Here is a 15,617-nt window from a genome sequence, read left to right on the forward strand (position 1 = left end):
GGTGTCAGCCGTGAGGGGCGTTCCTGGGGCACGGGAGGGGCCCTTCTATTGCAGTGAGCCTGCACAGCGGGGCGGGGCAGCCTTTCTAAAGAATCCCCACAGGTGTCCTCTGGTCCCTGTTTAATTAATTTAGGTGAAATGCGGCTGTGGGAGAATAAAGTTTGCATTGTAATGGCTTTGAATAATAACGGTGCAGATCAGTATGTTGATTCTCTTTCTTTTCTGTGCACAAGCTCGCCTTTAAATACTAATAAAAGTTGATGTAGTGTCATTTCCCTTCACATAAATACCAATTAATTCCTAAAATGCAACGAAAATGCGTGTGTATGTAATTGTGTGTAAGGAGTTAGCCAAGGTTTTGGAATGAAGTTGGACACCAAGAGTCATCACTGCATAAACAACACTTACTATAGTAAGGAAAACTTTATTTTGCTTCGTAGTTTCCGTTAGAAGATTTGAATTCAGACTTGCAGAAAACCCTTGATAGTGACTCTGACAGCGGACAGGGCAGCTGTGAAACAGCCTCTCCAGGTCGCTTCAGCAAGGAGATAGCGTCTCTTGATGACGGAGGTCTGTAATATTTCCATGAATTGTGCCTGGTGGTCTTTGTCTTCAACGGTGCATTTTTCCTTTTATAAATACCTTTTTAGGAAGTTGTCATTGCTTGACCTGTATGAATGCAAACTGCATTTTTTGTTGCTCAGAATGTGGGCAAACATCTGTAAATCTCTGAAAAGCATTTTTTTGAGGTACAGAAAGGGAAATGGTAAATGGGCTGTGAGTGTCTTAATTGCTTATTTTGTTTCTTTTTATGATTTGCTTAACCTATGTACTTATTTAGTTACTTACTGTGGGGTTTATTACTGTTTCAACGCACGTCACTAATCTATCGGTGAAGGATTTTCAGCTTTGCCTTTTTTTTAAAGGTTAAGAAAGTATAACACTGCACTACAGGAGAACTGGATTTTGAAAACTTTGAGTTCAAGCTGATTTGCTATGGATGTTGACATCTGTGAAATTTAACAGATATGTAACTTTAGGTTTAACTGATTGATTGTTAATTCAATTTGTGGAATTTTCCTCTCTGCATAATTTCTTTTAATATCTTTTGTCAGATTCAGAGGAAGAGATTTTTGTACGTAAAAAAGCAAAAGGCAAGAAGGTGCTTCAGGAGAGCGACAGCGAAGATGGAGAGGATGCTGCCTTTTTTGTGCAGAACGATACTCCAGGTGGAGACAAGGAAAATGGAGAAGAAAAAGAGAACATTACCGCCCAGAGGAACAAGAAACCTCATCGGATACGCCAAGGTCTGCTAGACAGTGATGACAGTGACACTGGTGACCAATTGCAGATTGCAAACCTTGAAACAAGCAGAAAGTCTGGCTTGCCTGAGAATGAGTTGGAAGAGGAGAGACCCCTAAAATCTGGAAAGAAGTACAGAAAGCATAAACTTGATTTGGAAGAAGAGACAGCAAAAAAAGCTGTAGGAGAATCAAGAAGAAGAAAGGAGAAGGAGAGAAGAATTGAGTCCCTTAAACAGCTGAAAAAAGAAAAGAAGCCTAGAGCAGAGGTATATATTTTGGCAGAAAATCTCAGATGTTTTCTCAACTAAATTAAATTTATCACTGCATTCAGTTATTGTGTTTCAATGCTTCAGCATTCCTAGTGTCCACATTCCTACAGCAGGTGTGGTATCCACAGGGATCCACGAACACCATGTAAGTCTACCAGTTTCATCTGCAAAGGAAGTACAAACCCTAACGCTTGATGATTTAACGCCGGTGCATGTTAAGCCAGGCAGAAATTCTTTGGGTTCTTTGGGTAAGCCAGGCAGAAATTCTTTGAGTTCTTTGGGTTCTTTTGGGGGTTTGTTATGTGCACAAACTGCTTTGATTGGTATTTCAGCTTTTCTTTACGTTGCTGTGCTAGTTTCTGGAGGAAGCGTTGGGCTACTTTGAAGTTGGAATTCTGGTCTAAATAAATGGCTGCTTGGGAGGTTGCATATTGTTGCTATTTATAAAAAGTGTATTTCAAGTGTTAATTTATTCTCTCTGAGCCGTTTTGGTCTTCAGTAATTAATGAAATTCCCTACTTATCATAGACGTGGGGAACACTGCTCCATGAATTACCTTATCAACTTTGCAGTGCTATAAAGTGAATATGACTGGCTTACAGGACACACAAGATGCTAGATTAAAGACAGCATGTAATTTTTCTAAGTTCTTTCATCAAGACCTTTTGACAGTAATCTTAAATTAATGTCAAAGAACTGAAGGGGACCTTCTGAAATGAATTACACAAATACTTTATTCTTATGGCAAGCAGGTAGATGGTGGTGAGAGGTATCCTTTTAATGACAGTGGATGTCTTCTTGATGACAAAGAACTTTTTGACAATGGCTTAGAAGAGGAGAACGATTACCTGCCAGAGGATGAAGAGTCGATAGAATCAATACGAGCAGCAGTGAAAAACAAAATAAAAAAATACAAGGTAACTTTTGATAGTGATACAAGATTATTGGTTATTAGTGGGCAGTGTTGCACCTGAGCATGTATTAAAACTCTTTTTGACAATGGAGCACTTCTACTGCTATGACAGAGGAGAGAATAGTCCTCTGCTTTTTGTTCTTAAAGATCGAGGGATGTTGTCCTGGAAAGTTATAAAGTTGATGCTATAGTAGGAGCTTTGGAAATCTACTATAAGTACCATGTGGGATTTGTGTTAGTTTATGAGAATACTTGCTGGTTTGCTGACCAGTGATGATTCTGTACAATTATTTTTTACTTTTGACTTGTTTGCCCTTGGTAGTCCCTGTGTATCTAGACAAATAATGAATCTCTTTTTATGCACTGTAGAACAAAGAACGGTTTTCTGAGAGTGAAGGCTACAAACATGTATTTGATGATGAGAACAAGGAACCTGTATTAAAAGAACCAAAAAGGAAGGTGAAGTATTCTTCTTTTTAAAGCTCTCCATTGTTCGTTGTAGTGACTCAAATGTTTTCTGTATGCACGCTGTCCAATGTTTTTGTGGATTTGCTATTTTTAATCTTTTTTTTAACTGGCTGCTTTATTCTGACTCCTTTCTGTTTGAAAGGGAAAAATAAGCTATTTAGAATTTATAGATAGAACCCCATATTTTGTTTTCTGGCTTCAGAAACCTTTCTTTTCTTTCCTTAAGGAGCGGAAAGCAGCAAGGTTAAGTAAAGAAGCCATTAAACAACTACATAGTGAGACCCAACGACTTATTAGAGGTAACACTTAAATTCTTTGTATGTAGAGGGGTATAAACTATTAAGAAATTCAGGGGAGAAATTGAAAGAATTTACCCAAAAGGTTAGAGCCTTTCACCTAGCATGAGTTATTTAGGGTTGGAGGGTGCAAGACCATTTTTATTGAAGGACCTGTTAAAAGATATCTTTGTGAAGTAATGAAAAAAAAAAATCATTGTGCAAACACTTGAACCTGTAAACTTGTTGTGTAAAGTTAGTGCAATATTTAGAGAGTTTGATAGGCACGTAATAAAATTGAAACTGGTCCTGCCATTCTGATATTAACATCACAGTTCATTTCCTGATGAATCCATGGACATGTTGCAAATTTGGTCTTCAAGACTGTTGCTGTTGGAACTCTTAAAAAAAAAGTATTCAAGTTTAAACTGTGCTGTTTGTGCCTAGTCAGATGTCTTTGCTGCAAAATACTTGTGTCAAGCGTTTTTGAATTTCAGAGATATCAAATAAATGCCTCGGATGATGTTTTAAATTTTCTTTCACCTCCTTTCTCTGGTAGAATCGTCTGTGTCTCTCCCGTATCATGTGCCTGAGACCAAAAGCATTCATGACTTCTTCAAGCGTAGACCTCGACCAGTATGTCAAGGAAATGCCATGGCACTGCTGAAGTAAGGACTTAAACCTTCCTCATATTTTTTCATAAATTCTGAGGATATCCCAGCTTTGCTTTTGAGGATAACCAGACTTTTGCATGCTATAGGTGTTGTAGGACATACACACCTGCTCTGTGTACAGTCACAGCTTTTTTCTGGTTTAATTTTAGCTGTTGCTTTGACTGGAAAGTTTTATTAAGAAACTTTCTTAGGTTCCTTTAATTCTGTCAACACCTGGAAATTGGGAGTATGTCACTGACAACATAAGGCAATGCTGCACTCTTGACACAGTCGTACTAGTGAAGTAATCAGGACCTAGTAGTAACTCCAGATGCAATAACATGCTCATGCAAAGTTACTTCAATGTGGTTTAGACTGGACCCCAACATTTTATTTGGTCTGTTTCTTCTTTTGAGTAATGTGTAGTAAAATACTTAAGCTACCGTAGTCACAAAATCTCTCAGGAATTTTATACTGTGATAATGTAACTAACTAGTACAAATTCTTTATGCTACTCTACACTTCCGTATCTCCTCAAAATGAAGTTTTTCAGACTTCTGTCCTTCACCTCTCCACATTAATGGCAATAATTAGGAAATGGTTTCTTTCTCTTGCGAGTTTGTTCTTAACCTCTTCTCCCCTTTCACAATAGCCATGGGTGATATATTTCTTTCTGCTTTCATTAGGTCCACTAAATACCAGCTATCCCTAAATGAAGAATCTGCAGACACTGAGAACTTGAACACAGATTGCAAAGATGGACGAATCGAAGGTGATCAATCAGCAGCTAATGAACCAGAAACAAGCCTTGGCAGAGATCTTGGTACTAGTGTGAACAAGCCTCTTGCTGATGTAGGGAAGAACTTGACAGAAGACTCTGCTGAAAAGCCCCGGCAGGACAGTGGTGATTCTCATACAGTTAGGACTGTAACAACCAATAATGATACAGAACAACAGCACTCTAACTTCCTAAGCACTGATTGTGGTGAACAAAAAGAAAATGAAATTCCTTTAGCAGTTGGAGGAGATGCCCTTGAGCAAAGAGATGAAACAGCACCAGACTTAGAATGTGAAAAAAGCAATCGACAAGTGGGGCCTGGATTGGCAGCACAACCTGAAAAAGTGAGGAAGTCCAAGTTAGATAAACTTCGTGAACTGGGAATAGACCTGTCCATCAAGCCAAGAATCTGCTCTGGCAATGAATCCTTTATAAACCTCGATGAATCTGATTCAAATAAAGGTATCACTTTTATTATTGTAATCCTGTCAGATCTGTCCAAGTAAGCAGAGTTAATCTGACTTTAACTGGAAAATCTCTGAGAAATGTTTAGGTGATAGAACAGTCAGGCACGTTCTCTTACTGGTTCGGATTCTTTGCTTAATGTTGGTATTCATTTTCTTTCAGCTGATGTTTATAAGGGAAGTTCTGAGTCCTTAATATTTGAAAGGTTGAAGGAATGCTCAGTGATAACTATTTAATGATGGATGATTTATTTCCATTTTGCTGTAGTGAATTATGTTGGTACTTAAAGCACATGGGAGCACTTTTCAAATTGATTCAAAACGCGGTATGCAGTAATTATCTGGAAACAAAACTGGCCTGTGTTCCAGAGTGTTTACCACTGATTTTGTTAAATGGCAAGGCTGGATAGCAAGTGAAAATTTCCTTTTGCAGCAAGAATGTTTTGAATGTCTTTTAGGTACTGGAATTTGAACATCTACTCATCAATATTAAATAGTTGACCTTGTTTCAGGGAAAGATTGCAAATGATTAGGCAATTTTATAATTCCATTAAATCTATTATGTATTAGAAGATATTACGAGGATGTCTGGATTGGATGCTACTTCTGTGCATGCAGGAAACTGACCTCTGCCAAGAAACTGTTTTTGTCAGCCATTAGTCTGGTTTTAGATATATGTGTTAAGGAAATTTAGAGATGCCTGGTGGCTGGAAGGCTAGACTGGAAGTGAATTGAGGACTTGTGGATAAATCATAGTCAATGGTAAGGTAATCTAATATTAGCTAATATCAATTAAGTACAAGTTACAGCAAAAATATTCTGTAATGGTTTGTTGTTTTATTAGTCAAAAAGAATGGTTTTGCAAATATTTTAATATTAAAGATTTAGAGTTTTTAACTAACTTCCTTTGGAAAAAAAATTCTCAAGACCTACTCTTGATATAACTTTAACACTCAATGCTTTTAAATGCTATCAAATTAATTTAATTTGCATTTTGAAATTTAATTAATATGTACTTAAAGAATTAGAAGCCTTGAAAGCACGTTTCTTGAAGCACACTCTTCGAACGTCAAAATCCAAAGTTGAACGGACCATAAACATGAACATTATTCGTAAGGAGACTACATCTGAAGGAAAAGAGGAACTGAAAGCAGACGTGGTACCAGCAGTGTTAGCTGCAGAGAGCCCAGATGAAACAGTCCACACAAAGCCAGGTCGGTTCGGGAAGAGAAGTGATGATGGTTGAATTGGAAAACACTTTTTTTCTTTCTCATTTCCCCCTTTCCCAACACTGCCCCATGAAATACGGACAAAGGGATCTTCATCTCTAAAATTAATATGTATGTTCCCTCTAATGGATAGCCCTGTTCTTAAAAAAGAATCTTGATAGACCTCTTAAATAGCACTGGCCAGTGTAGAACAGCCTCAGTCAGACCTTTGTGACTGGTTCTCTGGATTTCTCCCCATCTGTACCAAAATGTATATAAACATATATCCGCACGGTTGTTTTCCATTAGCCCTCTGAATGTAACTCTCGGACTTCTTGTGAACTATTACCATTTATTAGATCTCTCATGCTTCCTTATTTCTATACTGCAGTTTCTAATAGGATTGCATGTATTTGCAAACAAAAATATGTGTGGAATGTGGCTCTCCTATAGTATTCATTAAAAGAAATAGATTATTTGGCTGGTTCTACGGGCACACGTTATTTTTAGCTGCTCTTAATTATTTCATGTGCTATAGCACATCTGCCCATGGCAATTGGATGCTCTTGTTCCCAAAAGATGTAGTGGAGAGACAGACCCTGTTCTCATTCAGAGTGCTGCACTGGTGGCATTTATGGATAATGAGGAATCTTGATAATCCATGAGATTGTGTGGTCTCTCTAAATTGAGCTCATTGAAACTAACTGCTGTAGCTCTTATAGCTGGCAGATCAATTCATAAAAACATTTAAAAACAAGTAATTTTTTAATTCCCTTTTTATGTGTGTAGTTACATTAGATTGGCTGCTTGAAGGCAATGACGTTAAGGATTCACTGTAGTACATCTAATATATTAATTTATTCATTTCTATCCAGGTGAAAAGCTACAAATGCTGAAGGCTAAACTCCAGGAGGCCATGAAACTCCGCAGGACTGAGGAACGCCAAAAACGGCAAGCGTTGTTTAAACTGGATAATGAGGACATGTTGGAGGAAGAAGAGGAGGAGGAGGAAGAGATGACAGATGAGTCTGAGGAAGAGGAAGAAGGCAATGATGAGGTCTGTATGAAACATTTTTACATAACCTAGTCAGCTTCTCAATTCTGCTGCCTCTCCCCAATGAAATGAGACTTTTGTACACTATTAATATTAGGGAAATTGCCAAGAATTCTTCCTAGAAACTAAAAAATTGCTACAGTTAGCATGTTTAGGGTTTGGATTGTCTAGAACTGAAAACCAAATATATGTGTATAAAAGATTCTGGTGCCACTTTCTCTTTTTATTTATCCTTGCCTCATTGCTAGCAGGGGACAAACTGAGGTCACCTGCCTGATCTGGGGAAGGTTTGCCATGGCCTTTCCTTTTTAAAAAGGATCAGAACAGCTTGGCTGTTTCAAGCACTTTTATGTCAGTTGTCTTGGAGCGGAATAGGTGCATGTAAGAACTGCGAATGTCACTCAGCTTCATCCTCCGTAGGTTAATACGTTTTCTTGAAAAGTATGCAAGGAAGTTGTCAGATCAAAGCAATGATCGCCGTATCTCTGCTGTGTTTGGGGATGGTTTTTAGAATGCGGAATTTCTGCTTGGCGAAGCAGAGGAAGATAATGAAGATACAGAAGAGAAACATGTTGAAAATGGTGATAAAGAAAGCGACAAAGAATCGATTGATGGAGAAAAGCTGGAGAAATCTGTGCACTGTGATTCTGTTCCCAAACCACCTTCAACAGAGTCTACATTGATGCTTTTTAAGGACAGCTCCTCCAAAATGGGGTACATAAACCAAGCTTTAAAAATGGTGCCTGAGCAATTTTAAAATTGATCAATACACGTAGATGTTTTGATTTAAAGTACTTTTTATAAGTATTTTTTCTGTCTTGTTCCAGTAGTTATATGTGCATTCATATATATTTTCTTTAAAAAACTTAATGACTGTAAGTGTTGTTTAGTGGAGTAATCTGTTTCTTAATCAAAGTGTACTAGATGTATTTTTGTGTGTTACCTTGTTTTTTGCATTTAGGTTTGACAGACAATAGCAATTCATCTTGTATATATTAGCAAATTCATTTTATTTAATGAATTGCAGATATTCGCTTCCTGATGAGAAACTTGAAATGGAAGAAGTTGCAGACAAAGGATCTGCCAAGTTAGGTAAAGTAGAACTATTATTGTAGCTAGCATTTTTTTCACATGGCACACGTAGACATTTCTATTTGGGATTGGTATTCAATATTTTTGTTATTTAATCACCTGTATAGTTACACAGTATGATTATAAAAGTTTAGACTCATGAAAGACATGAGAGGGCTTGAAAAAACTAGGGGAAAATAAAGTTCAAAATGATACTGGAAAAAATACAGAAACAGTCAAAAATCAAGATGAAATTCAGTAAAAAGGTGCAATATGCATCCTCTATGAAGAAAGAAATCCAACATGAGCACAGAATAATGAAATTTTTGCAAGGTGTTGGTGTTGCAAAATAGTATCTTGAGGTTTTACTGGATCACGCACAAAAAAAGACGTTAAGCACTGTATTTAAATATTTATTTTCTTTTCAGAGGATGATGATTCATTTTCTCTACCAACACCAGCAAAAGAGAATAGCCATAACAGCAGCTTTGAGTTGATTGGCTCCATGATTCCATCGTATCAGCCCTGTAACAAACAGATGTCACGTGGAGGGAACTTTTTATCTGCAGCAGGAGGTTTCAGGTCACCTTCCCCAGGTTTTTTCAAAACAAGCTTTATCAGCTCTGCTTCCAAGGTAAGGTTCTCGGTCCTATTCCCATCGTGTATTAACACAATGAGTGGTGAATAAATGTATTTTATCCTGACTGTCATATCTATGAAAAAAATAATACCAGAAGAAGGCATCTAGTGAAATGCTTTTATATGAGTAAGATTTCAGAAAAGCAAACACTCGCTGGAGTTTAAAATGTCTCCACAACGGAATGGATAAAAATGAAATTATAAAAACTTATATTCTAAAACATCAAAGAAAAGATGCTATAATCTGTTTTTGATATCTAAAATATATACATCATAAATATTTTTTTTAAGCATACTTACATGGGCTACACAACATCTGATGTCAGTGAACTCCCTTGATTTATCAGAGCAGTGTGGTCATACTTGACTCCTGCATGGTGTTAATCCTTTAAAATAGATTAAGTGTTTTATCCCATTCTTGCTTTTGACTTCTAGGATTGCAAAACAAATAACTTGGATATTTTTATATTCCTTTGACTAGAGCTCAGGAAAGACGTCTGAGCCTTCTCTTCCCATAGAAGATTCCCAGGACCTGTATAATGCCTCTCCTGAGCCTAAGAGTTTATTTCCAGGGGCTGGGGAGTCACAGTTTCAGTTTTCTCTGGAAGATGACACTCAGAGCCAGCTGCTTGATGCAGATGGGTAAGGAATAGGTGTAAAGGATGACGTTTTGTGTCCTTTAACCGAAATAGGACATGCAGACCAGCAAGATTTTTCTAACTACAGACTTTTTCTTTCAGGTTCTTGAATGTTGGACAACATAGGAATAAATATCAGTCCTCAAAGCATCAGCTGACTCTGGCTAGTATGGATGAGAATGCAATGGATGCCAATATGGATGAATTACTGGACTTGTGTTCTGGACAGTTTAGCAGTCAAGCTGAACACGTGCCAAATACCAGTAGCAACAAAAAGCAGAACATGGAAGAATTGCTCAATCTTTGCTCAGGAAAATTCGTGTCTCAGAGTATGTCCTGAATTCTGTTTTCGGCTCTGCTGGTTACTTGATTCATAAGCTTTACGCTAAAGTACCCTTTAGTCCTGGGTGCTAATGCAGAATGTGGAACTTCCGAGACTTCAGAGAGCTCTAACAATTTGTTGCCTTTGTGGGAGCATGCTAACTGTCATTTCTACAATGCTCTCTGACATTTTAAGTGTAGAAATATATCTGTCTAGTAAGTTGCCATCTTATTACTTTATGTAGCAGGTTCTCCAACGTGGGCATCTTCAGTATCTTCCAAGGCAGAAAAGGACAGTGACATAGAAGATCCAATGGCAGAAGCTCTAGCACTTTGTTCAGGCTCCTTTCCCACAGACAGGTTAGCGTTATTCTTCCTAAAATTTACAAAAGCTTATAGTGGTAATTGTTTCACTTTTAATGTGGTTTCTTGTTCGACATCAATTCAAAATGCTGTGAGCAAAAGTGTGGTCTGTTTTGGAGGTGAGGGGGAGGAATATTGCAAATTGCTCAGCAATCGCTCTCTAAATCGGCAGCATACTGTTTCCCACAGCTACCGTGAAGCGAAATTATTCTTTGTCTTTCACTGATAGTGAAAGATGTGTTGAAGAACTTTCATCAAATTGAGAAAGGACTGTTAGAATGTAGGACTTTTGGGTTCTCTTCTGGGCTGTTGCCAAACTACAGGAACCATAACCAAATGTAAGTTGGATACTAGCATTTTCTCCATTGGTTAAAGTGGAAAGGTGTATGGCTGCCTGACAAAAGGATAATGAGGCTTAACAAATGGGAATGTTAGGGAGATCCAAGAGGAATTTTAGAGGGAAACAAACTCAGGATTTAATATTTGCCTCATGGTTTCTGCAAGTGAAGACCCGAGATCTTAAAACATCAATGCTAACAGGGATTTTGGGCATCTAAAGCAAAATGCTGTTGAGAGTGTAGCTCTTTGAACACTCACAGGTAATTGCTTGAGACCAGCTAACATGACAGTTGAAATCTTGCCTTGAATTACTGCGAAGCCATCATTGGAGGTGGAATGAAAAAGTGCATTTCTTTCATTCACTTTTTGCATAGGGAAGAGGAAGATGAAGAGGAGCAAGAAGAACTTGGTGATTTTCAGCTTTTAACAGATGACAATGCCTTTGATAGTGAAGAGGTACGAGCTGATGGAGCAAAGCAATTGCTACAGCATTCTGACTATGAGAACTCCATTTATCTACTTAGTTTTTTAATATAACCGTCAATGCAAAGTATTGTGACTTCCAGAACAAGTTACTGAAACATTTCTAAGAGCAATGTTTGGATCATTTAAAATGTCCGCTTAATATTATAATATACTGGATAAAGCATATTAGTATAGCAAATCCTCTGAAAAATCTGTGTTTATTGATTGAAGAACAGAAGAAGCTGTCATTACAAAGCCATCTGCTTTCAGAAATTCCTTAATTTCTGAAAACTTTCTCTTTGACAGGATGAAAAAAGTGGAGACAGTGATCCTGAAGAAGCAGAAATTAGCGACGAAGAAGAAGAACTGCTGAGACATAGACAGGGCTTGAAGAAAAAACTGTAAGTACATTTTTTTGTATCTCACTTGCCAGGCAGAATAGAATCTTAACAGCACTAGAAACTTACTAAACCTCTCCGGCATTAGTAGCTAATGTTTATATAACGTTGGCTCTGGTTGTTGTGGGGTTTTTTTTGCTTTGGTGCTGTAATGTTGCATGAGTTTAACTATGTTGCTCGTGGGCTATAGAGGATTTCCATTATATTTTCCATTATAGGTGGAAATCAAAAGGCCACAATGAAAGCAATGCAACATTTTTTGAACAAAATTTTTTGGTCTTTTCAAAAATTAAAGATTAATCATAATTTCTTATTTAGAATATGTGTTAATTTTATGTCAAAAAGATAAATCTTGCTTTCAGAAGATGTGCCGGATGATTATTGGTCTACCAAACTGAAGTCTTTTAACATTCTTTTATAGAAAACTGCAGGATTTCATGGAAGATGAGGCAGAGCTGTCAGGGAGTGATGTGGGAAGTGAGGATGAATATGATGGTGAAGACCTGAATGAATATGAAGAAGAGATTATTGATGAGGAACTCCCTAATGAAGTGGAATTAGAAAATCAAATAAAGAAATTACACATGTCAGTGACAGTATTAGTATGTATTTTTTGTGTGTGACATCATGGCTCTTGGATATAATCTGGACTAACTTCCTCCCTCCCTTTCTTCTGTGTTGATAGGAAGGCAATGCTTGATGATGACAAGCGTCAGTTACGCCTGTACCAGGAAAGATACCTCGTTGATGGTGACCTGCATAGTGATGGCCCCGGCAGAATGAGGAGATTCAGATGGAAAAACATAGGTGCCTTTCTGATCCATAGTTAATAGACGGGGGTGAAAGATTGGAAAGAGAGTGTAATAAAGTCTTTCAGAAATAAATTGGGTTGGGGGGGTTCTGGCTTTTGGGGGTTTTCTTTGTGTTTGGATTTTTTACTAGTCTGCATATTTTATGCCTCTTTTAAAATTGATAGCTAATTATCTTTTTTTCTTTGTCTAGATTATGCTTCACAGATTGACTTGTTTCAGAGGGATTCAGATAATGATGATGAAAATGAACAGTTTGATGAGACAGAAGCGAAATGGAGGAAAGAGCGATTTGAACGAGAACAGTGGCTTCGTGAACAGGTATTAGTTAGCTTCAAGAAAGGCATCTTGCTCAGTCTTTCTCTATACCATTGCTAGATCTGAAATTGTTAGTTCCTCAAGTTAAACTCTGGAAAAAATACCATTCATAAATCTATCTCTGTTTTTCATCATTAATTCTGCTCTTTCTCTTCAAGTATTGTACAGAGAGAAACTAATTCAGCAGGGAAAGGCAAAACAACTATGTTCTGAAACAAGTCAGCTTCAAAGCTGGAATAAGTCTCTTATGCTGGGAGCATAACTTCAAGTTTTAGAAGTTTCAGTATTAGGTCAGCTTTGTCAGCTAAATGTGATACTACAGGTTTGTTGTTCATTAATAGAACGAGGATGATAAGTATCTCAGAAATTACAATAAACTTTTACAGTAGAAAGTAAATAAAAAAGACTATATTTACATAATGAAAGATCTTGGTCTACATAAAATACTGAATGAAACATTCATTCTTAATATGAAGTTTTTCAATTTTACAAAGTGTCTTCTCTCTGCTACAGAAGGAAAAAAATAAAGAGCAGGAGGAGGAGGAAGAAATCGGTGAAGACAGCCAGTTCATGAAACTAGCAAAAAAAGTAACTGCTAAGACCCTACAGAAGAAAGGTAAGTTTACTTTTTATTGAAGTGACAATCAAATAAGAGAAAGAAAGCTTAACTTCCAGTTGTCACTCGTGGTCTCTGGTGAAGCATGCCATGGATCATAAAACTCCAGTGTCTAGTTTTCTTACACCAGTCTGAGCTCATGTCTTCCAGAACTTGAAAAGCCAAAGGTATAAAAGCATTGAAAATATGCCAGCTGCAAGGTTGATGATAATTGTGTGTATTTACTTAATAAAATAGTATGTTACCTCTTGAAAAAAATACTGTAGAGTGTAAATAAATTACTGTACATCTTTGTTTAGTCTTTTATTCTTCGTTTGCTTGCCTTTAAGTCGCAGAGTAGAAGACTGTAAGTGACATTCAGCCTAGCAGTTTCTCCAAATATCTGTGACTCAAGGAAAAACTATGTAATGGAGTGAAAATAAATTTAAGTTTTCCTTGGTTGTGGCAAAATCATAACTCCAAGTGTGCAAAGCTGTTTCAAAACCAAATTTTCCCTTCTAACTGATAGAACTAATTGCCAGAGTCATCTATCAGTTGTATGTATAATTTGATGCAGACTTTTTTTTTTCCTGCAGTATTTACTGTCTGTTGTCAATTCTAAGTTCTTCAGTTTGATATAAAATTGCATTCTTTCAAATGAAGTTCAGAAACTGCTATTTTCCTCTTTGTCTCTGCTAGCAAGCCCAGCAGCAGTGGTACAAGACTCAACACTATTGCCCAGGAACCCATTTGAAACGTTCAGACCTGCCAGTGACATCCAGGTTGGTAATGGTTCTGAAAAATGGTATTTCCAAGCGGCATATATAAAACACAGCAAAGTCGGCTGACCCTAGATTCTGGCCATTTCTGGTTTCTATGGTAGTAAGTAACATTTTAGTAGGGAGTAGTCTTTTCTATTAAGAGTAACCTACTTAAAAGAGCTGTCTTGTTCGTGTGAATGGTTTAACACAGCATTTCTTTGTTCTTCAGATAAAAAATGGGTCTCTCTTGAACAGACCTAAAGCTGTCCTTCAGAAACTAGTGGCAATGTCAGATCTTAATCCAAACGCACCTCGAAATTCAAGGAATTTCGTCTTTCATACGCTTTCCCCAGAGAAGAGTGCAGAGGCAAAGGAGAAATCAAAACTTCAGGTAAAGATTTGTGTGGAATGTGCTGCCAATTGTGTAGATTATTTAAACGTACTGACACTAAGCACTGCCAAGTAGTTAAGAGCATTGCTGTTCTAAATTTTCTCTATGATTTCCTAGTATGTCTCTCACACCAAATAATTCTCTCATAATTCAAAATTTAAACTTTGTGGAGATTTTTGTATATTCTAATGTATCCTACTCCCCTGTAGGTGAAGAAAAGAGGTCCTACTGCAGTAATAACGTCTCTGGCCAAACGACCCAGGGTACAGAGCATAGAGGAAACAAGTCAAAGCCGAAGTATATTCCAGTACTTGGAGAGCTGAATATTTCTGTTTAGGGCCAGAGGTTGTATCCCATCTCTTTGCCAGTTGCTGTTTGTTTTGCAAATCTGCCAGCAATCATCAGGAAGGTAAACACATTGCTATACATTCTCGTGCTGTCACTTAATTCACAAGTTCCAGTAATTTCCAGGCAATGGTCTTGTTTATTCCCCTTTGTTTTTTCTCAGTGCTCCGTGGCAAGCGAGAGCACAAAATCCATGCTTGTGGTTTGGAATGAAATGGTAACTTGGTCTTTCCCAAGCATTAAGGAAACTTATACTACTGCATACCGTCCTCATAAAATCTCACGTGTTTCAATAATACCAGTTTCATCTGAAAATACCATTCATGTGGCAGGTATGATGCAGAAGTGCTGCAGCTAGCTGCACAGATGTAGGACGTATTTCTGCAGTTTTGGGTAAAAAGAAAGCAGTGTTAACTATGGCAGGACATGTTGTTGTTTACACTTGCAGTACGAAGGTAGCTATGGCTTCCTCTGATGTCTTATTTTCTCTAATGTTAAGCATTTATTAGCTTGACATTTTAAGCTCTAATTTATGTTTGAAACGTATACTTTTAAAAAAGGTCAGAGTCTTTTATGAGGCAGTATGATAAGGATTTCTTTCCAAGTTTTTATTACTGTTTATGTTCTTACACATGCATATGAATGTGTGTGTGTGGAGAGGGAAGAATGTGAATGTGGAAGCAGAAAAGGAGGTGTGTCGCGGTTTTTTTATTTGCTTTTTTGGGGGAAGTTGTTTGTTTTGTTTTGCCCAACTGAACTCTCTCTTAAATTATCCGTT

The 15,617-nt window shown here is 37.4% G+C and overlaps 1 protein-coding gene across 1 annotated transcript; it reads left to right on the forward strand.

The window, feature by feature from the left end:
* Positions 1 to 440: 440 nt before the first annotated feature.
* On the forward strand, positions 441 to 14,817 carry CLSPN (claspin; the record flags this gene model as incomplete). The annotated part of the gene is made up of 24 exons (XM_009578069.1): positions 441 to 570; positions 1,116 to 1,563; positions 2,310 to 2,490; positions 2,856 to 2,945; positions 3,181 to 3,253; positions 3,789 to 3,897; positions 4,569 to 5,122; positions 6,147 to 6,338; positions 7,208 to 7,389; positions 7,898 to 8,100; positions 8,414 to 8,478; positions 8,886 to 9,091; positions 9,578 to 9,738; positions 9,837 to 10,063; positions 10,304 to 10,415; positions 11,132 to 11,213; positions 11,529 to 11,623; positions 12,042 to 12,206; positions 12,306 to 12,427; positions 12,623 to 12,750; positions 13,261 to 13,363; positions 14,042 to 14,124; positions 14,333 to 14,494; positions 14,704 to 14,817. Coding segments are annotated over 24 exons (3,987 nt in total), but the record flags the coding sequence as incomplete, so codon positions are not given.
* Between the last annotated feature and the right edge of the window lie 800 nt (positions 14,818 to 15,617).

Source organism: Fulmarus glacialis, unplaced genomic scaffold (genome assembly GCF_000690835.1).
Source record: "Fulmarus glacialis isolate BGI_N327 unplaced genomic scaffold, ASM69083v1 scaffold39345, whole genome shotgun sequence".
NCBI classification, from domain to species: Eukaryota; Metazoa; Chordata; class Aves; order Procellariiformes; family Procellariidae; genus Fulmarus; species Fulmarus glacialis.